At 40.3% G+C, this 22,241-nt stretch overlaps 1 protein-coding gene across 1 annotated transcript in view; it reads right to left on the bottom strand.

Annotated features, from left to right (window-relative positions):
* Window positions 1-20,293, bottom strand: part of CFAP58 (cilia and flagella associated protein 58) — a 111,196-nt gene extending 90,903 nt beyond the window's left edge. The window contains exons 1-7 of the mRNA XM_025397301.1: window positions 20,140-20,293; window positions 13,945-14,226; window positions 10,366-10,514; window positions 7,313-7,469; window positions 6,185-6,379; window positions 3,631-3,768; window positions 702-861 (exon numbers count right to left, since the gene is read on the bottom strand). Of these exons, the coding sequence (XP_025253086.1) occupies window positions 702-861; window positions 3,631-3,768; window positions 6,185-6,379; window positions 7,313-7,469; window positions 10,366-10,514; window positions 13,945-14,226; window positions 20,140-20,148 (1,090 nt within the window). The 5' untranslated portion in view covers window positions 20,149-20,293. The remainder of the gene's footprint in view (window positions 1-701; window positions 862-3,630; window positions 3,769-6,184; window positions 6,380-7,312; window positions 7,470-10,365; window positions 10,515-13,944; window positions 14,227-20,139) is intronic.
* Between the last annotated feature and the right edge of the window lie 1,948 nt (window positions 20,294-22,241).

Here is a 22,241-nt window from a genome sequence, read left to right as displayed (position 1 = left end):
GATTGACAACTGACAGCCACCTGGGTAAAGTCAACGGGACACAGATGTTCCTGCCTCACACACTTCAGTTCCACAAGTGCTCTGTGTTCACTTATTTCACCCCAACCACCAGGTGTGGGGAGATGGGATCTAAACCCAGGCAGCTCTGACTCCAGGGTTTGAGTCCCTACTGACTTCTCTGTACCTCCCTGTGACACTTAGATTTTTCCCTTCACGGGTGGGTTATAACAGAGTAAGACAGGGGTTCATCACATGGCAAAGTACTGACAGAGAAAAGATGTTAGAAGCCATTCATTTTTGTTCCGCTGATTCTTACTGCAATATTGTCCCAGATACTGCTAATGAAGGACATTCATTCTAATGTATCCACTATCTTCTGTGGAAAAGAAGAACTAAAGCAGGTCATGTGAACCTCAGACATAAGAGTTTAGATGCTATTTATTCCACGGACAAATACTGAGCAATACTTCAGGCTGGATTTTCATTTTTGCCAATGGAACCTGTGGAAGAACTGTTTAAGGTAAGAGTTTAAGGTGTTCAAAACGATGCCCCCCACCCCACCCCATATTGACTGTTTACCAGTGTGAGTGTTGTTTTACTGATTTCATTTGGCATGGGTTGTGTTTGTAAACATGGGTTACAAGATAACATCAGTCACCAATAAAATGTTTCTAAATGAATGAAAGCACAAAATGGTTTACCTCTCTCTAATCCCACGATCTGATTTTTTAGGGTTTCTTTGTGCTGTTCGACTTCTGCCTTTTGATCTTCAATGTGGTGCAGTTTCTTATGGATTTGTTCTCTGATTTTGTTGAGCTTCCCGATGTCAAGGCGCATTTGATGGACTTCTTCCTCTTTGGCCTGTAATTAGTGAGAAAGAATTAATGAGACACTTTGTAAACGAAGAGCCAGGAACTGGATGATGGTAAATTCAGAACCAATAAAAGGAAATTCTTCCCATGGCAATGTAAAGTTGTTCTGTGAGATTAAATCAAGCATACACAATTTGGTTTTGAGAGAAATTTAAAAACTCTGTTCACTGAATAAAATATGTGGTTATGTTTTATATTTTTATAAACTAAAAATAATAAAAAGACTGAAAAATTTTGTTTCAAGTCACCATCTGAAATGGTTTTGCTGTGTCCCCACCCAAATCTCATCTTGAATTCCCACGTGTTGTGGGAGGAGCCTAATGGGAGGTAATTGAATCATGGGGGCAGGTCTTTCCCATGCTATGCTCATGATACAGACTAAGTCTCACAAGATCTGATGGTTTTAAAAAGAGGAGTTCCCCTACGCAAGTTCTCTCCCTTTGCCTGCTGCCATCCACATAAGATGTGATTTGTTCCTCCTTGCCTTCCACCATGATTGTGAGGCCTCCCCAGTCAAGTGGAACTGTAAGTCTAATTAAATGTCTTTCTTTTGTAAATTGCCCTGTCTTGGGTATGTCTGTATCAGCAGCATGAAAATGAACTAATACACCAACTAATTGTAGAATCAAATAAGATAAGAATGCTAAGTTATATGTATCAAAAATATGTGAATTTTGTATATAGTATTTAATTAGCAATTTTCATGGACTTATGAAGTGACTTCTCTCAGAAGGTTATTAACATGCTATAAAATATTCAAACACTCTTTTGAACTCACTGGGCCATTGTAGGTCAATTATATACACTAGAGAAGGGGTCCTCCTTCCTCAAAGTATGTTAGTCTGTAGGTATACATATGGATAAGTGGACCAGATATTTCATAGTATGAATAGGCAGTCTATAAAATGGCAAACAGTCCCCCAAAAATAATCCCAGCAAAGAAAAGCACCTGATTTTTGCCTACAGACTTCAAGCTTTCCAGATTTTGGAAATTTTAATTAAATTCACTTTTTAAAAATTTTGCCATTAGAAGTGACTAGAAGAGCAGCTGGGATTCTTTTGCAAACAAAGGTTAGCAATTATCTCTGCTCATAACAATGAAGAGACTAAAATTAGCTGTTCATGTTATCCTCAGATTATTGCTAGAGGCTGAATCCCATCAGGCTCATGATCTAATAACAGAAATAGTCCATCTTTCAAAGTGCCCCATTCATGCTACTAAGGGAAAGAATTAATGGCATGAGTCTTTTTCGTTTAATTTTACCTTAGGGGCTAATATATTATTTTGACTTAAGTAGTCATCTCATCTCTGCTTTAACTTATTGCATTCTCATAAAGAATGGTTTCAAGTCTACCCATTCTGGGCTGTTTTAAAAGTTTTTCAGCGTCAGACCCTCAGACCCTATAGGGTTCAAATTAGTTGATGTTAAGGCCTCCTCCAGTTCTAAGATGTTCTAATTCAGTGGTTATTAATCCAGACCCCACAGTTAAGACTTCAGAAAAATCCTGGAAACCTCTCCTATTTTTGGGATGCATGCAACACAAGATGTAAGATATGCAAATAAGTATGTGCATGTGTGTATTACCATCAGATTCTCAAAAGAGATTGTGATACAAAAATGTTATGGTTCTCTGCTCAAATCTATGTATTATTCATATATATATATACACACACACATACACTTTAAGTTATCGGGTACATGTGCACAACATGCAGGTTTGTTACGTATGTATACATGTGCCATGTTGATGTGCTGCACCCATTAACTCGTCATTTACATTAGGTATATCTCCTAATGCTATTCCTTCCCCCTCTCCCCACCCTACGGCAGGCCCCAGTGTGTGATGTTCCCCATCCTATGTCCAAGTGTTCTCGTTGTTCAATTCCCATCTATGAGTGAGAACATGTGGTGTTTTATTTTCTGTCCTTGTGATAGTTTGCTAAGAATGAAGGTTTCCAGCTTCATCCATGTCCCTACAAAGGACATGAACTCATCCTTTTTATGGCTGCATAGTATTCCATGGTGTATATGTGCCACATTTTCTTAATCCAGTATCTCACTGATGGACATTTGGGTTGGTTCTTGCTAGACTACTCTTTTTACATCCAGTATTCTAACATAACCAGAGTAGGGAATATGGATTTTTTCAGCATTAAAGTGACAAACATAAAGCCGCTCTGTTAAGCAGGTAGGTATACAATATATATCAGAGTATAAATTGTTATCTAAACTTAATTTGCAAGCACTCTTCAATGATAGCAAGGAGAAGAACAGGAAATCTGTCTCAAAGTATACCTTGGACAGAAGTGAAAATCATGATTCCACAATCCTGTAAGTAAATACTAGGTAGTATCAGTCTCTCCCCCAACAATTCCATCCCACCTTCTCCAACAAGTAGTAAACTATAATCTGAATTTTTTTGCCGTTCACATGTATGAATGGATTTCTAGCTTTGAGCAACTGGTTTCTTGCAAGGCTAGTTACAGAGATAGACATCTGAGCTCACTTTGGAAACCATTTGCATAACGATATGATCAATAATCAGGTTTGCAATTTTATAAGAATGGAAGCCATCAAACTCTGCTTCTGGGCATAAAGCAATCACTATAGGCTTGCACCTGCCTCTGATGTGTCAAGGCACCCAGTAGAGCCAACACAGGTTATCCAAGCGAGGGCTCCAATTGCCAAGGCAAACCTGTGTTAATAGGGAATGAGGAAGGAAGAGCTAGGGAACAGACATGTGACTTGGTGTTTACTTTGAGCTCCAACGCCTTCTGTTGGTTTTCTTGGGATAGCTGCTCACAAACCAAACTGTGCTGCTCATTCTCTTGCTGAAGTTTAGCATTTCTCATCTGAAATTGCTCGAGTTCCTTTGCAGCTCTCTCATTCAATATCTGAAAGGGATGGAATGAGCTGGTTAATGCTTTTTAATCTGATTACAATACTTGTATATACACACAGGGGGGCCCACAAACCTCCTGGGAAGATAACAGCAACCCTGAGTTTTTGTCTTTGTAGAAATTGTTCTTTATCCCCAATGAAAGCACTAACGCACTCAAATATGATGAATGTTAAACGGTTGAGGAAAATGATGCCTTCTACTGAATAACACAGTGAGCATAATTTTTTTTTCTGAGAGCCTTGGGAAGTCTTGTTCACAGGTGGTGGATAAATATTTTAATGCCTGTTTGCCATTTGGCAGGCTTTGCATACGCAACAATTGCTATAATCATTGCAAATGAGCTAGAGATTCAAACGGATTTTATAAGCTGTGGGGCTTGGAAGCTACATCTTCAGAAGCAAATCCTGCATTAACATGCCTGCAACGTTTTCATCAACAGAACTGTTCACTAACACCAATACAGAGACAATTTTCTTTTAATCTAACTTAACTCAAAACGATGGAACAGCAGCGGAGTGATTTACGTCTGCTTGAGTTCAGTGTCAGCCAGATTTTCCTCTTCTCTGCCTTGACTATCCTGAGCAGATATGGTTTTATAAAAACAAAAGATTATATCTTGGGGGCTCATTTCTATTGGGGGAATATTGAGGAGGTGGAGGGATAGCAAATGAATTGCAGGATAAAAATAGAAAGACAGCTTAAGTAATGTCTGCAAAATATAACTCCCATGCACACAAAAATTAAGCATGAAAAGAATCCAACCAATTCTCCATCAATAGGGACTAAATAAAATGTAACCGGCTATGCTAAAAATGAAATTGTGTTTCATAGGAGGATAGTTTTTATCCTGATGTCCAAAAGCCTCTCTCCTATGTTTCATGCTCAAAGAAGTGTCATGTGTTTCTGCTGGAGGCAGCACATTGTGAATTATCTATTTGACTTCTGGCTTTATATAAAATTAATAGAGCAATGGACAAAAAAAGGTATACTTATATCTATTTTTGAGTATAAAACTGCTATATGGCTTGACAATTCTTTGGAAACAAGCTTCCTGAGGAAAAACATATTTAAGAAAAGACTTTTCAATTATATGAATTGCTTCTTTAAAAAATGAGAGAAAACATAATACAATTACCAATACTTGTGCCACCTTAAACTGCTATAATAGAGAAAGTGTTAAAAACAGTACCATAGTAAAAATAAATAAAGACTGACCATAGTTTGCTAAACTTGAAAATAACTTAAAAATAAACCTATTGGCTGGGCGCGGCGGCTCATGCCTGTAATTCCAGCACCTTGGGAGGCTGAGACAGTTGGATTACTTGAGGTCAGGAGCTTGAGACCAGCCTGGCCAACATGGTGACACCCTGTCTCTACTAAAGATATAAAAATTAGCCAGGCATGATGGCGGACTCCAGCTACTCGGGAGACTGAGGCAGGAGAATCGCTTCAACCCAGGAGGTGGAGGTTACAGTGAGCTGAGATCATGCCACTATACTCCAGCCTGGGCGACAAAGAGACTCCATATCAAAAGAAAATAATAATAAAAATAAAAATAAATAAATAAAAATAAAACTGTTAAAAATAAATTATTATACTCACCCAATGGAATACTGCACAGAAATGAGAGCTTATGGTCTACTGAGCTCTGTCCAGTAGAGCTTTCTGCAGTGATGTAAATATTCTCTGTCTGTGCTAATATGGCATCGACTAGCCACCTGTGGCTACTGAGTACTTGAAATTATGCTGGTATAACCAAGGAAATGAATTTTTAATTTCATTTCATTTTAATAAAGTTGAATTTAAATAGCCACTTGTTGCTAAGGGTTACCATATTGGGCATTACAAGTCTATAACTACATGGCAACAACATGAATGAATCTCACAAACAGAATACAGCAGAAGTTAGACACAAAGAATATATCCTGTAATATTTTATTTCTGTAAAGTATGAAAACAGGCAAAACCAAACTCTGCTTAGAATTCAGGATAGCGGTGGTACTTTAGGGGGAGAATGACTAAGAGGGAGCACAAAAGGGCTTCTGGGGGTGCTGGTAATGTTCTGTATCTCCGGCTGGGAGCAGGTGACCAAGATGCGGTTGAGTGGTTAAAATTCATCAAGCTGACTTGTGACATATACTCTTTTCTATATGTGTAGTATAGATCAATAAAAGGTTAAAAAGAAACTTATTAACCTGTTAGAGCTGGAAAATTTAAAAAGGGGGGCATAACCACCTCATAAGAGCCATTCAAAGACCAAATTGCAATGCTAAGTTTTACATCATCACCACGAGTAGTGTAGGGAATTTGCTGCTTTCCAAGAGAATTCAAAATGCACAAATGGGTGTGAACAAAGGTGCCATTCTGGGTTTTTCTTGCTTTTTAGCGAAGGCCCACACCCAACTCACCTTCTGCTCCTTCAGCTGCTGCTCCAGCTTCTGAAGCTCCTCCTTGCTCTTCTGCACATACTGCTGCAGGGCTTTTATTTCTGTCTGCCTGCTGTCCATGTCTGTCTGAATCTGCTTGAGCTCTTTCTCTAGTTTTTCCTTCTTCCGGAACTCCCGGGAAGCTTCGTTCTGACGTTGCTGGATTTCTTGTTGGAACTAGAGGGTGCGGGAAGGACAAGAGAGAAAGAGATGAGCCCTGACCAAGGCAGGTCTCAGCCAGCCAAGCCCCACCCCGCTCTCTCAGGTCTGTGATTGTCAGGGCAGTCACTTTGCAGTAGCATTTCCCCTATAGGGCAGACATCCTTGAGCCCCAGTGTTCAAACTTTTCAGGAATATTCTATACTGTTTCTCGGGGCCTTGAAACCAAATGACTACTCTGATGGTGGGCAACAAATCCACAAAGTATGGTACAAAATCAAATACATATGGAAGCTCAGAGTTCTAGGGGCATTAAACATGGAAAGAATTCATCCGATTTTCTATCAATAGGGACTAAATAAAATGTGACTAGCTACCCTAACTATAAAATTGTGTTTTACATGACCCTGCATATTGCTAAAGAGAGCACTATACATTTATCCTGATGTCCAAATTCTATGAAAAGCCTTTTTCTGATCTCATGTTCAAAGAAGTCTCACGTTTTTCTTTTGGGGACTGCACATTGCATATGATCTATTTGACTTTGGGCTTTATATACAAGTGTTCAGAAGGAGTCCACTAAATGGCTTTCTAATAAAAAATAAATAAATAAATAAATAAGAAGGGCCAAAGAAACGGCTCCCACCATCCCCAGGTGCTGGGCCCCCTGGCCTTCATGGGGATCATCTTTTTGAGCCAGAATTGTAAGTAGGGAGTGCCTGCCTCAGTGACTTCTCAGACAGAGCACGCAGAGAAAGAACAAATCAAGTCGCTCAATTCAAGTAAAGCTCCTCTCCAGAGAACAAACTAAAGAGATAAGCAGAACTGAGGATGCTTCACTTGGGCACAAGGGGGTAAATTTGAGAAAGGAACAAGAAGGGAATAGAGACCGTGGAAGGACAAACATCCCCTGGAAGGAAATCTTCCTTCTTCCTGCCCTCCATGGCGGACCTGACTGATGGTGTGTTCAGCCTCCTCTTTGGATCGCTCTGTCTCCTGCTGCTGTTCAGTGGTCTGAGCTAGGGATTCTCGTAATTTTACCACTTCTGATAAGAGCTGGTCTCTCTCCTTTGTCACTTCTTCTTTGAACTTCAGTAAATCTCGGATGCTAAAAAGGAAGAACACAGGAGTCAGACTAAATGGCCATCCTCTCAGGGATCCTTCATATCATTCTCTGAGCTGATTTTCATGGGAAAGATGTCAGGTCAATGATTAACACTACTCAGGCATTAAAGAGAAAGATCTTTATGCCATGATATGGATCAGATTGTGAGATGTTAACTAGAAAGAAGTACTCAAGATAACATGCATAGTATAATTTATTTTTTTATCTTTAAGAAAATACAATGTCTATTCGTGCATGAGAGAGTGCGCGTGTGTGTGTGTGTTTGTGTGTGTGTGTGTGTTTTACAGACATTTTTACAGAAGCCCAGAAAAACATATCACTGATTATCTCTGAAAAATTTAGGGTGGAAGGTTGTGGAGGTTGATACTTTTCACACCTCTGTATTACTTGAATTTGTTGCAATAAGACTATGTTGCTATTGTGAACTCTGGTAATTAATCCTAAGCAGATGTCAATTTAGGAAATTATTTGTTTAATATATCCACTGGAGGGCTATGATCACAGCTATAAACTCTAGAATAAAACATAAACAGAACCAAATAATATGCTTTGCTAGTTTTCTATCCATTTACCCACAGAGATTAGTTTCTCCCAAATGAATGCAGCCCAGATAAAATGTTACAAAGAACAAAATTGGGAAAACCATTCATGATGCCCATTTTTGGAGGTTATGTGATAATATTCATTGATTTGAATTGTAAACCAGTTACCTCCAAATTTCAAAAGCCATTCCATATGATTTGGCATGACTTCCTGCAGAATTAGCACTTTGCAAGTGGAAGCTCAGTGTCTGATACGAACTCTGCAGCAGAATGAATGTAGAGCAAGGCAGTTCTTGGAGCTGAGAAGGCAGAGGAGAACTTGCACTGCAGACTCTTGCAGCTGACAGTCATCAAACGACTGCTCAAAACACAGTAATTTGACAAAGTGTATTTACCAACACCTCTGATGTAACAAATGTTTAATAAGGAAACTTTAAATCTGCACTCAAATTCTACTCCAGAAATAAAATCTCAAATTCTAAGGTTACTATGAAGACAGACAGTTACGCCTGGGCACACTGTTAAAGATAAAATTATGGGCTGGATTGTTTCTTCAGTTCTCCTCCTCACCCTCTTCCAATGCTTGTTTAAAATGCCTCATATCTGAATCAGTTCCCTCGCAATCCTCTTCAGTAGTTGCTCTGAATATGCTTGACTTCCTTAACAAGAAGATAAAGCCCACACTACAGGCATCATATTTTCTGTTTTTATTTCCTATTCCCTCTCCCAACACCTGTACTTAGAACTATCTGTCAATGTTGGATCAACACATCAAAAAAGCATAAGAAACTGAAACAGCAACATCAGATCTGGTTAATTTCCTTGGCTGCCCAAGGAAGTGTATGTTCATTCCTGATTCATTCATTGATGCCATGTTTTGCATGCCCCATACAGTGTTGGGCTCCTGGAGGGGATATAAAGGTGTCTTCCTTCAGGGAGTTCACAGCCTAGTGGGTAGAGAAGCACATCAACAAATAATTTTCAATACAATCTGATCAGTGCCATGCTGGAGGTAAATGTTGGGTCTTATGGAAATAGAAAACATAGTGACTTTCTGTGTGGTCATTGGAGTTTGGATGTGGAGAGGATGTTGGAAGAGTGATGCTGATGGTGATGAAGTTAAGACTGTTTGAGATGGGTCTTAAAGGAGGCATAAAAGGTGACCATGGGGAGAATGGAAGAAAAGGCATTCTGAGCATGGAAAGCAGCATGTACAAAGGCATGGAGGTGTGAGCAACTTGATGGGCTGGCACGAGGCTAGAGAGGCTGACTGGGGCAGGTTCTCAAAGGGCTCTGGATGACACATTCAAGAGTCTGGGCTTTATCCTTTGGGTATGGGTAGCTATTGAAAGTGTTTATGCTGGGGATAGGTGCACATGTGTTTCAGGAGCCTAAATTTGGTAGCAATGATGCAATAAAGAAGGACATGTCTTCTGCAGTCAGGGAGACCAGTTAGGAGGCTACTGCCAAATCTGGCAGAGAACAGGAGGCCTGAAACAAGGCAGTAGCTCTGGTGACCAGAAGGAGTGAAAGGCAGTGCTTAGAAGACCAAGTCAACAAGACAGTGGCTTTAAGAGATGGGGGAGCAGCAGGAGGGAAGAGCAGCTCTGTTTTCTGGCCTAGAATCTGAAGGTGGGAGGGATGGTGATGAGACTGATCATGGGAAGTAGGTGGGAGAAGCTGGGACTCTGGGCAGAAAATCAGTCATTTATATTCTACACAAATTGGAGAGAAATAAATAAACCAGCCGGGCACGGTGGCTCAAGTCTGTAATCCCAGCACTTTCGGAGGCTGAGACGGGCGGATCACAAGGTCAGGAGATCGAGACCATCCTGGCTAACATGGTGAAACCCCGTCTCTACTAAAAAACACAAAAAACTAGCCGGGCGAGGTGGCGGGCGCCTGTAGTCCCAGCTACTTGTGAGGCTGAGGCAGCAGAATGGCGTGAACCCAAAAGGCGGAGCTTGCAGTGAGCTGAGATCCAGCCACTGCACTCCAGTTTGGGCAACAGAGCAAGACTCCATCTCAATAAATAAATAAATAAATAAATAAATAAATAAATAAATAAACCTAACATCTTACTCATTTTGAAACTATACTACTGAATTCCTATGGAGTCAGAAGTTTAAGATAACCACGAATTAGAAGTTCTTAGGTGTGGAGTAAAGAGCATTACTTAAAATGCAATAGACAGAAAACAATCTCTGAGAACCCAATAAAGAAGAGTTTTGTATCACAGAGAATGTTCAAGAAGACACTGGCAAGCCCCAGGCTGTCTATTGAAGGAGGCCTCTGCAAAAGCAAGTTCAACATACATCAACAAGGCTATGACCTACTTGCTATCCTGGTCCATTGACAGTCCAGACCCTTGCTCGACTAGTTTGGTCAGATTCACTATTTCCTCTTTCAGAGCAAGAATCGTCTCCTTGGCCTTCTGCTCTTTGTCATAGGCTGAGTCCACCATCTTCCAGGCCTTTTCAATTTCCTAGATGGGCCATAGGATATCAGTGAGAAAGACCAAACTGGGTTCTAGATGCAAGATAAACTAGCAAACAGAATAACACCATAACCACAGTATAGTTGTATAAATGTGCATTGACTAAATTGTTTAACATGAGCTAGTCAATAGTGAATAGCACATTGAAAGAGGAGGACTGGACTGGACATGGTAGTACGGGCCTGTAGTCCCAGCTACTAGGGAGGCAAAGGCTAGAAGACCTCTTGAGCCCAGGAATTTGAAGCTGCAGTGAGCTGCAATCATGCCACTGCACTCCAGCCTGGATGACAGGGCAAGACCCTATCTCAAAAAAAATAAATAAATAAAAATAAAATAAAGTAGGGACTGGCAGAGGGTATTTTTTCTTGTGTAGCTAAGTGTGGCTACAAGGCTCACTTACTGCAAAGTTTGCAAAATTAGAAGTAAAAGTTTATGTGCTTTCCAAGTCCAGATATTAAAAGGAAAAACAATAAATTTTATCACATGAGGAATGATCATAGATCCAAGTCCTAAATTGACAGACTGAATTAAACCTCTCGATAGATTTGTAAATAAAAAATACATTTTATCATCTGGTCCCAAGTGAGCTCCTAGTGGCAATGTGAGCTTTAGAACAACCCACACAATGCTGTTCTTTACTGTTACCTAATTGTACCAAACAACCTTGGTAATTCCCATTTTTCAGAAACTCAAGCCCAAGCCTTCTTATCAAATGCTTATATATGGGAAAAAACCCATAACAGGGAATGGAGGCAATGACCCACGCAGGTTTGGCTTCCTTACTATTATAAACTACAATGTGTAATATTGACATAAATACTTAAAAGTGAATTACAGCAGTTCCAGTAAAGGAGCAACGAACAGTAAATTTTGCAACATGACATAATTTGGATGTATGTCCCTGCCCAAATCTCATACTGAAATGTAATCCCCAATGTTGGAGGTGGGGCCTGGTGGGAGGTGATTGAATCATGGGGGTGGATTTCTCATGAACGGTTTAGCACCATCCTCTTGGCACTGTCCTTGTGATGGTGAGTGAGTTCTCACGAGATCTGGTCATTTAAAAGTGTGTGATGCACACATATGTTCATCACAGTGCTGTTGACAATAGCAAAGACATGGAATCAACCCAAATGCTCATCAATGATAGACTGGATAAAGAAAATGTGGTACATGTATACCATGAAATACTATGCAGCCATAAAAAAGTACAAGATCATGTCCTTTGCAAGGACATGGATGGAGCTAGAGTCCATTATCCTTAGCAAACTAACACAAGAAACGACAACCAAATACCACATGTTCTCACTTATAAATGGGAGCTAAATGATAAAAACACATGGACACCTAGAGGGGAATAACACACAGGGGCCTTTCAGAGGGTGAAGGGTAGGAGGAGGGAGAGGATAAGGAAACAATAACTAATGGACACTAGGCTTAATACCTGGTGATTAAATAATCTGTACAACAAACCCCCACGCTACACGTTTACCTATGTAACAAACCTGCACATGTACCCCTGCACTTAAAAGTTTAAAAAAAAGGTGTGTGACACCTCCCCTCTCCCTCTCTTGCTCCTGCTCTGGCCCATGTGAAGCATCTGCTCCACTTTGCCTTCTGCCATGATTGTAAGTTTCCTGAGGTGTCCCAAGAAGCTGAGCAGATGCCAGTGTTATGCTTCCTGAACAGCCTGCAGAACCATTAGCCAAGTAAGCCTCTTTTCTTTATAAATTACCCAGTCTCAGGTATTTCTTTAATGCAATGTGATGACCAACTAATATACAACAGCTTTGAGTTTTAGGCTACCACTTAACTTTCCTGCAAAATTCTGTCAAGTAGAATGTGGGTCCTTTAAATAGATAAGAACCTATAAGCTTTAGGTTAAAATATTCCACTTGTATATTGACAAGGAATAAAATGGGTGGAAGAGAGTATTTAATGTAACAAATTCATGGTTACTATTACATTAGACAGATTACCTTGGGTAACTATAGCAAATAATTCAGTGATTCAAAGCAAAATGTCGGTTTGTGGAATATTTATTATGTAGCAACCATATGTGCTATATTTAGCAACACAAATGAAAGATATTTACATTAAAAAAAGATTACAAAAGTTTTATCCAAATCAACTTTACTAATTAGATTTTAATCCATTCATGACTTCCATTTCCAGATTTTGTTTGTTTTGGGGTTTTTGTTTTGTTTTGTTTTTTGAGACAGAGTCTTGCTCTGTTGCCAAGGCTGGAGTGCAGTGGCACAATCTCAGCTCACTGCAACCTCCACCTCCTGGTTCAAGTGATTCTCCTGCCTCAGCCTCCCAACTATCTGGGACTACAGGCACATGCCACCACACCCAGCTAATTTTTGTATTTTTGGAAGAGATGGGGTTTCACCATGTTGTCCAGGCTGGTCTCCTGACCTCAAGTGATCCATCTACCTCGGCCTCCCAAAGTGCTGGGATTGTAGGCATGAGCCACCACTCCCCGCCCATCATCAGTTTTTAAATTTGCAATGAAAAAATTTTTTTCCATTATAAAATGACTTAAAGCCTTCTTATATTGGTTTTTCAGCAAGGATGGAATAAAGAAGGACATGTCTTCTGCAGGCAAGGAGACCAGTTAGGAGGCTAACATGACAATAAATTTTAAAATAGCACTTAAAAGTGAATAGTTTCTAAGATAATTGATAATCCATATTTAGTACTGGACTTGGAAATTCATTTGAACTGGGTGGCATCTAATTGCATGATATCAAGGCAACTGTCTAAAAATTTTATAAATTGTTTCTCATATTTAGGGTTTTAATTATGTTTCAACCTCTTATCACCATGAGTCAACAAGGAACATATATTTTACCTTCAAAATAATGCAACACATTTAAGGATGAAAAAAATCTAGTGTAAAACAAGGCAATACATCCTCAGTATCCCCAGACTGAATCTCTGTTCTTCTATTATGAGGAACTGGGAGGATTGAGAGGAAAGAAAAGGGGTGCTAGGAAGAAAGGTCATGAAAATTACTACCTGGGAATTCTCAAGGCAATCTTTACTAAAACAGCAGAAAAAGCAGAAATATGAAAATATCTTTAACAGTTAAACTATCATCATGAGGTATTAAATTACTCATCATGCATCAAATAAGACATATTGAGATTCCAAATATCGCATTTACTTATCTCTAAATCTTTTCCCAGAAACCAAGCCAGTAAGATTCTCCATTATTTTCTGCAATGATGTGATTCACCCAGGCTAAAAAATCATTTTCTTTGAAAATGTACATTATTCCTTAGGCTTAATGAATATAAAATCATGTAAATTTTTACCTAATAACTCATTTACTACCAGCCTAGAGGTGCCAATGTAATGAGAGAATGATGTTTTAAATTCAGGTTCATTCCATTTCTAGAAGATCACTGACCTTCTTTAGGGATGCAATGGTGGTCTGATCATCCTGAGAGAGCTTAAGGGCAGTGGCAACCTTCGCGGAATTCACTACAATCTCTGCATTTAGCTCTCTGCATTTGGCCATCAGACGCTTTTCATTGTCATAAGACTTTTTCATGACAGCATGAAGCCTCTCATATTCAATCCGAAATTTTTCCAGACTTTTGTCTCCTGAAAGTTCATTAAGAACTCCCTGAAAATCTCTTTCCATTTCTTCAAACGCAGATTCTTCCAGGACTTGCTTTTCACCCTTTTCCTATAGAAAAAAAGCAGGGATGGGAAAGGGCATTGCAACATTTACATCATTACTATCAAGGAATTACTGCTATTATCTCTGAATGAAACACCTCCATACGAGCAAAATTAAAACCACTGATAAGCAGAAAAATTAAGATTATATGAAAGGAAAGATCCTTGTTCAGACCCTGATGCTTATGTACATATATATGTGTGTACGTATATATACACACATACACATTATACATTTATACACATTACATATATATACATATAGGCATAGGAATATATATGCAGAATATATATCCATTAGGATAATAACAGTTCCCACCACATGGTGTTGCTAAGGATTAGATTAAATGAGATCACTGATGTTAAACACTTAGCCAAATGCCTGGCGAATAGTAGGAATTCAATGAATTTTCAGAGCTGTTATGATTATTCCAACCCTAGTCTCTTTTCATTGGGCCCTGCTTCTTATTGCCCCTAAGACTGCAAAGGGCGGCGGGGGTGGCCACGGTGTGTTGAGGCCAGACATAGGAAGATCTTGGCATAGATATCATGAAATCACATATACAGTGAAACTCATCTGAAATATGGACTTGTCTCCCAAAAGAGATTCCATCATTTTTATCCCTCAGAAATGTAGGCTAGGTCATGCCCCACAGTGTCCTAAAATGCCCCTGTGCAATACTCATGGAACTTTTCCACATTTGCTTTCCATGGTTAGATGGGAAACAAATTATTTCAAAACACAAGCCCAGACATATAGATATAATTCAAGCAAGTCTGGCTATTACTTAGATGAGAACCTAAGAGCAAGTTGTATCAGAATTCTTCTTTCTCTACTTTTCAGGATTGAACTGTGTCCCCCAAAAAGGTATTTTGAAGTCCTAACTCTGCTAATCTGACCTTATTTGGAACAGAGTCATTTAATAAGTTAAGATGAGCTCAGACTGCCGTAAGCCACCCAGTTTGTGGTGCTTTGTTATGGCCGCCCTAGCAAACAAATCCACCTACTCCTTGTTATGTACAACATAATAAGGAAGAAGAATGGGTGTGGTTAATACATTTATTCATTCATTGAGCAAGTATTTACTGAACATCTGCCATATATAAATTCTGTGATGGATTCTGTAAGAGATACCAAGATGAAGAATAAACAGCTTATCCAAAGGGAATTTATACTTAATTCCTGGTGGGGTATGAATGCAGTTAATGAAAGCATAGAATTTGATTTGATCCCTATCATAAAATGTATTCAAAGTTTTCTATGAACCCACAGAAAGAGAATTATTCCCAGCAACAAGAATAAAAAAAAAAAAATCTTAGAAAAGAATTGGCATTTGAGCAGGCCCAGAAGGAAAAGTGGAATTTTCACAGGGGAATATGGAGAAAAGGGGCATTCCCAGCAGATGGCAAAGCTTGAGCAAAGCTCAGTGCCAAGCAAGTATCCAAGTTGGCTAAAGAATAAGAGGGATGAACAGAACAGAATAGAGTCCAGAAATAATGTGGCACAGCTACAACCATCTGATTTTTGACAAAGTTGACAAAAAAGCAATGGGAAAAGGATTCTCTATTCAATAAATGGTGCTGGGATAATAGGCTAGCCATATGCAGAAGATTGAAACTGGACTCCTTCTTTCTACCATGTAAAAAAATCAATTCAAGATGTATTAAAGATTTAAATGTAAAATCTAAAACTATAAAAACCCTGAAAGATGACCTAGGAAATACCATTCTGGACATAGGCCCTGACCAGGATCTCATGACAAAGATGCTAAAAGCAATTGCAGCAAAAACAAAATTGACAAATGGGACTTAATTAAACTAAATAGCCTCTGCACAGCAAAAAAAAAAAAAAAAAAAAAAAAACTATCAACAGAGTAAACAGACAACCCACAAAATGGGAGAAAACATTTGCAAACTGTGCATCCAACAAAGGTCTAATATTCTGAATCTATAAGGGACTTAAATAAAATAACAAGCAAAAAACAAACATCCCTATTAAAAAGTGGACAGGATATAAACAGACACTTTTCAAAAGAAGACATACACACAGACAACAAGCATATGAAAAAAAATGCTCAACATCGCTAATCATTAGAGAAATGCAAATCAAAACCACAATGAGATACCATCTCACACCAGTCAGAATGGCTTCATTAAAAAGTAAAAAAATAACAGATGCTGGCAAGGTTATAGAGAAAAGGGAACATACTCTGCTGGTGGGAATGTAAATTAGTTCAGCCATCATAGAAAGCAGTGTGACAATTTCTCAAAGAACTTAGAATTACCACTTGACCCAGCAATTCCATTATTGGGTATATACCCAAAGGAATATAAATCATTCTACCATAAAGACACATGCATGCGTATGCTCATCACAGCACTATTCACAACAGCAAAGACATAGAATCGACTTAAATGTCATCTACAGTAGACTAGATAAAGAAAATATGGTACATGGGCCGGGCACAGTGGCTCACACCTGTAATCCCAGCACTTCAGGAGGCCAAGGCGGGTGGATCGCCTGAGGTCAGGAGTTCAAGGCCAGCCTGGCCAACATGGTAAAACCCCATCTCTACTAAAAATATAAAAATTACCTGGGTGTGGTGGTGGGCACCTGTAATCCCAGCTACTCGGGAGGCTGAGGCAGGAGAATCACTTGAACTAGGGAGGCAGAGGTTGCAGTGAGCCGAGATTGTCCACTGCACTCCAGCCTGGCAACAGAGTGAGACTCCATCTCAAAACAAAAAAGGAAAAATGTGGTACATATACACCATGGAATACTACTCAGCCATAAAAAAAGAATGAGATCATGTCCTTTGCAGCAACATGGATGGAGCTAGAGGCCATTATCCTAACTAACGCAGGAACAGAATACCAAATACATGTTCTCACTTATAACTGGGAGCTAAACACTGAGTACACATGGACACAAAGAAGGGAACAGACACTGGGGCCTACTTGAGGGTAGAAGGTGGGAGGGGGTAAAGAACTGAAAAATTACCTATCAGGTACTATGCTTACTACTTGGGTGATGAAATAATCTGTATACCAAACCCTCGTGACATTCAATTAACCTATATAACAAACCTACACATTTATCCATGAACCTAAAATAAAGGTTTAAAAAAGTCTGTGCACATTTTAGAAAAGGATAAGAGGTATGACAGGGAGAAGGAAGCCAAACACTAGCTAGGGAGTTAGAGACACACAGTGAAGACACTGAATTACATTCCAAGGAGTATGGATTGCATTACTCTGCAAGCCACAGGGAACCACTCAATACTTTTGAGCAAAGGACTCATAAGGCTTGCAAGGCCTTACTTACATTTGCAACATTATGTTTTAATATTCTACTCTACAAAGGGCTTTGGTATCAACACTCTCTTGCTAAAAGAAACCAACTGAAACAATCTCTAGTCCCAATAATAAAGTAAAATTTCAACTCACCCTGAAGATTTTTAAGGAGTCTCGCTTACCTTCTATTTGACAAGCCTGTCTTGCCCAATATGGAGAAAGTCTAAATATTTTTGGTTTTCAGAAACACTTGTACTATTAATTAAATCTCTAATGATGACATGCAAGCAAAACACAGTCTTTGTAAATGAAAATAAATGTAGAGTCACAAGCATATCTATAGCATTTTGTATAACAACTTTAGTACTAATTTTAAATTCACATAGGTTTTTCTTCCTGACTAAAAGCAGATTATTGCAAAGACCACAATGTAGTAATTCCACAAAGGAGGAGAAACCATATTAAGGAAATATGGTATTGCTACTGCTCTGTGCTTCTCCCTTGTTGATGCTAAACATAAGCACACACAAAAATTTATCACTACAATGTTCTTGGTTCCATCCCTGTAAATGGTATTAATGTCAACACCTGATCAGCAGTCTAATGATTTGTTTGCAGTCCAAGTTTTACCTATTTACCTGGCACTTAGCACAGGAATGGAAAAATACCAAAGAAGGAAAAGTTTTGAAGAAACTTTTAGGAACAAAAGAGATTTGTTCCTATTGTTATTAAAAAGTATATTACTTTTAAAAGCAAACGAAAATAAACTCTTAGCTTTGGCCAATAAACAGTTGATATTTCCACTGTTATAGTATATAATAGTATCTGTTTCAGAAGCATGAAATCAACATGAACCGATCAGAAAGGAACTGTGGCATTTCTTTATTCTTTACCTATTCACTGAGTGTTTGCTATGTGCCAGGCACTGTCCTGTCCTAAGTTCTGGGAATATCAATTACTGGGGAGAAGGAAAAGGAAAAGAGAACTGCAATATAAGGTGAGGCCAGAGGGAAAATAGAGAATTGTGAAAGCAGAGGCGAGAAAGTTGGCTGAGGTCAAGTAAGAAGAAAAGCAGAAGAAAGGAAGAAACGAGAGGAGTAACAGAGAGAGGGAAATGGAAATAACTAATCCAAATAGTGGAGGAGCTTCTGAGGCCGCACCTGGGCAGGGTTCCTCAGAGAAATATGCAAATATATCCTGAATAGGGCAGAGCCAAGGAAATGAGGGGGCGGTGCCTCTGGGAGGCTGGGGCTTCCCTACTGGGAGTGAAGAATGAAATAAACAAAGATGACTAGTGGGAGAAAAGAGGAGAAAACACTCAAAAGCAATAATGGGACAATAAAGAACTAGAAGGAAGAAGAAAGGAAATGGAAAGAAAGAGACACAAATGACAATGGGTAATGGGGAGAAGTGATGTGGCCACAGCAGCATGGATGTCAGAGAGAGATGAGAGTGATGGAGCCCAGGAGTGAGGAAGACGGATGATATGAAAGAGATCGTATGATAAGGAAAGGAAGGAGGTGTTGATCACAGGAAGATGGAATTTATAAAGCTAGAGAAAGAGGAAAAGCAATGATGAGAGGATGTGAATGGTGCAGAGGAAGCAAGGGAGTAACTAGAACGGGGTGGGGGGTGTGGAGCATTATGGTGCTGAAAGAAGATGGGGCTTAGGCTAGCTTCATGGGAGTGAAAACTGGTCAGTTGCACAGGGCCCCTTGCTCAGAAAGGTCCCATTCTTGGTTGAATGCTCTGTTGTTCTGTCTTAAAATTCTTTGTAATTTTTGAAGAGATTTTGTGTTTTCACTTTGCATCAGGCCTTGCAAATCATATAGCTGGTCCTGGCTGGAACAGACTGTGGGATGGGTGATAGGCGAAGGGCTCTGATGGGGCCATGAAGGATTTAGGTAGGGCAACAGTGGATGGGGACTGTGAATGGCAAGTAATGACAGGGACCCGAGGCTCTTGAGGTTATAAATGAGGGGGCTGGGGGGCAGGCATTGTGTCATTGAAGGGTTGCAGAAATAACCCCTCATTAGAGAGGCTGAAAATGGGGTGTACTGTAATATGGGGGAGTGGTGGGGTGATACAAGATGTTAACACAGGAGCCAATGAGCACACAGGGCAGTGGTGTTGGGCAGAAGAGCCTTAATGAAGATGTGTGACAGCAGGTGATCATATGTTAGGAAATCAGGGTGTGACAGGTGGACAAGGGCCATTGATTGGGATAACAGCAGGCATCTGTGAAGCTTTCGTCCAGGTTTCTCCTGTGAGATAAGACATCTCCAATATTTCCGTGTGAGCCTCTCTTGTGGTATCACTCCATGACTAAAGATCTAGGGCTGGGTGCATGTCACGTGTGGATTTCAGAATTCACTAATTTCCTACCACACTTAGCATAACGCAGATGCCACAGTGGGGGTAGGGGGGTGTCCACACAATTGAAGGAGAAACAGGAGGTAAAGGGACCAGAGCCAACGGAGAAAGGCGGGGGAGTGAGTGAGGGTGCAGACAGATAAGATGTTGATGAGGGGGAATATTGGAATCACCGTTTGTAACAATCGTCAGCAGGAGAGGGACAATGGGGAGGGGTCAAGGGAGAGGCGACAGAGGGGCGCTGACTCCTGACCTCAGCCATCCTGATGCTCTCTGGGGGCGGCCTCAGAGGCTGCTGTGGAGATCGCAGGAGCTGAGCGGGAGTCTGGGAAAGAAGCTAAAGGCGCGACGCGCTGTCTCTATCGCCCGCCCCGAGCGGAAACCCGCGCTCGGCGCGTCGTCCCGTCGCCTGGCAACCGACACGCCCTCTAGGGGCGCTAGCGGGAATTCGAAAGGGGAGGAGCTTCTGAGGCTGGCACCTGGGCAGGGTTCCTCAGAGAAATATGCAAATATCTCCCGAATGGGGCGGAGCCAAGGAAATAAGGGAGCGGTGCCCCTGAGAGGCTGGGAGGAGTCCCACAGTGCGGGCAGATGGAGACACCCAGGAGAAAGAAGTGGGCGAATGGGAAGAGGCCACCCAGAAAGGACGGTGGGGGACTAGGGAGCCAAGCATGGAGAACCGAGGACTAACGCTTGGAAGGAAATGTGGAGCAGAAGTTTCTGGTTGAGGGAAGGACAGACGGCTACTCTCTGCCTTCTAAGACAACGAGGAATAATCTCACTTCCAGTCAGTTCAACCCTTGTAAAACAGCTACTGTGTGCAAGACACGGAGGGACAGCTGAAGTAGAGAAACCACAGATGCTGTCTTCAAAGGATTTAATCTAATATTAGTGGTGAGAAAAATAGGGTGCAGAGCTTAAGATATCCTGGAAAAACGTATGTAGCACCACATCACGAAAATCTTTCTTCTGGGATCCCACTCCCAAAACCGTTTCTTTGCCCTCTTCTCTCCCCTCTGCCTCCGCTCTTTCTGGACTTCAGGTACAAATAGTTGAAATAATTATACTCCTTGGTTCGTGAAATGTGTAAGACTCCTATCTGGTTTTATTTTCTCCCTTTATCCCCACCCCTACTCCCAACCCCTATCCTCAACCCCATAGGTATTCATGCTACTGTGCTTCCATATGTATTTTTGGGAAATGTACAGCATTTTTATCAGTGTATTTTTTAAAAATGTTTAAATAATGCTACTGGACTTTGGAGATTATCTTATTTTCTACTTTTTTCACTCAACATTCTTTTTAAGGATCTGTCCTCGTTGCGATTGGCAAGCATATTCTAGTTCATTGCTTCTGAGTACCGCACAGCGTTTCAGAAGGGGCATCTACCACACTTCACTTCCATTCCCGAGGTGTTAGGTAACAAGGCTGCCTCTAATTCTCCAATACATCAGGTAATACAGCCACGATCGTCCTTGTCCGTGGTCCCTTATGGACCTCTGTGCAAATTCCTCTGAAATATATGCCAAAGAGCAAAATTGTTAAAGTCATAGGGATGCATAGGGACATTTGCTTATGCAGCTGCGTCCTGCACAAACACATCCAACCATGGGGCAATGGAGGCTGAAAAACAGCCTCTACTCTCTTTCCCATGCCATGTGCCCTACTGGAGGAAGGTGTGCACTTTTTATTCTCACAAAATCTCTGTACCCCAGCCAAGTCATGAACCTAGAAGGCTGTAACTATCTAGAGGGTGTGATATTTTCAAACTCATCTGGCCAGAAGTGAACAGTTTTCCAAAAGCACAAAGATGTCCAACAGCCTAGTACAAGCCCAGGGTATTTACCAAGCACTTTAAGATTGTGTACCAGAGTTACTACCCTAGGCTGTACTCCAGTGTGTTGTACAAGGGTTTCCGTCCAACACTTCCATCCATCCCTTCCAGAACGTGGTAGGTCTTTTTTATTAAACACTCATAAAGTGTTTAGTAAATGCCAGATACTATTCTAAGTGCTTTGCAAATATTGACTCATCTAATTAGCTAATTTTCTAATTTCTGTCAATATGATGAAAGTACTGTAAGTACATTTTTTGCTTTCATTTTCACTTCTCTAACTACTAGTGAATTTTTTGACCATTTCTTTATACATTAATAGGCTACTTGAGATTCCCTTCTGTGAACTGCCTTTTCAGCGTCTTCACCTATTTTTCTATTGGTCTTTTTTCTTTTGATTTGCAGACATCTTTGAGAAGCCTGGACATCAATCTGCTTTAGAAGACTAGAAACTCTGTCTTTATGTCCTTAAGGGAACAACAGTCCTTAATTTTCATACTGTGGCTCTTTAGCTCTTTTTT

The sequence above is a fragment of the Theropithecus gelada genome, chromosome 9, assembly GCF_003255815.1.
Source record: "Theropithecus gelada isolate Dixy chromosome 9, Tgel_1.0, whole genome shotgun sequence".
Taxonomy (NCBI): Eukaryota; Metazoa; Chordata; class Mammalia; order Primates; family Cercopithecidae; genus Theropithecus; species Theropithecus gelada.
Note: the sequence above shows the minus strand (reverse complement) of the source record. Positions and strands in the feature narration are given on the sequence as shown.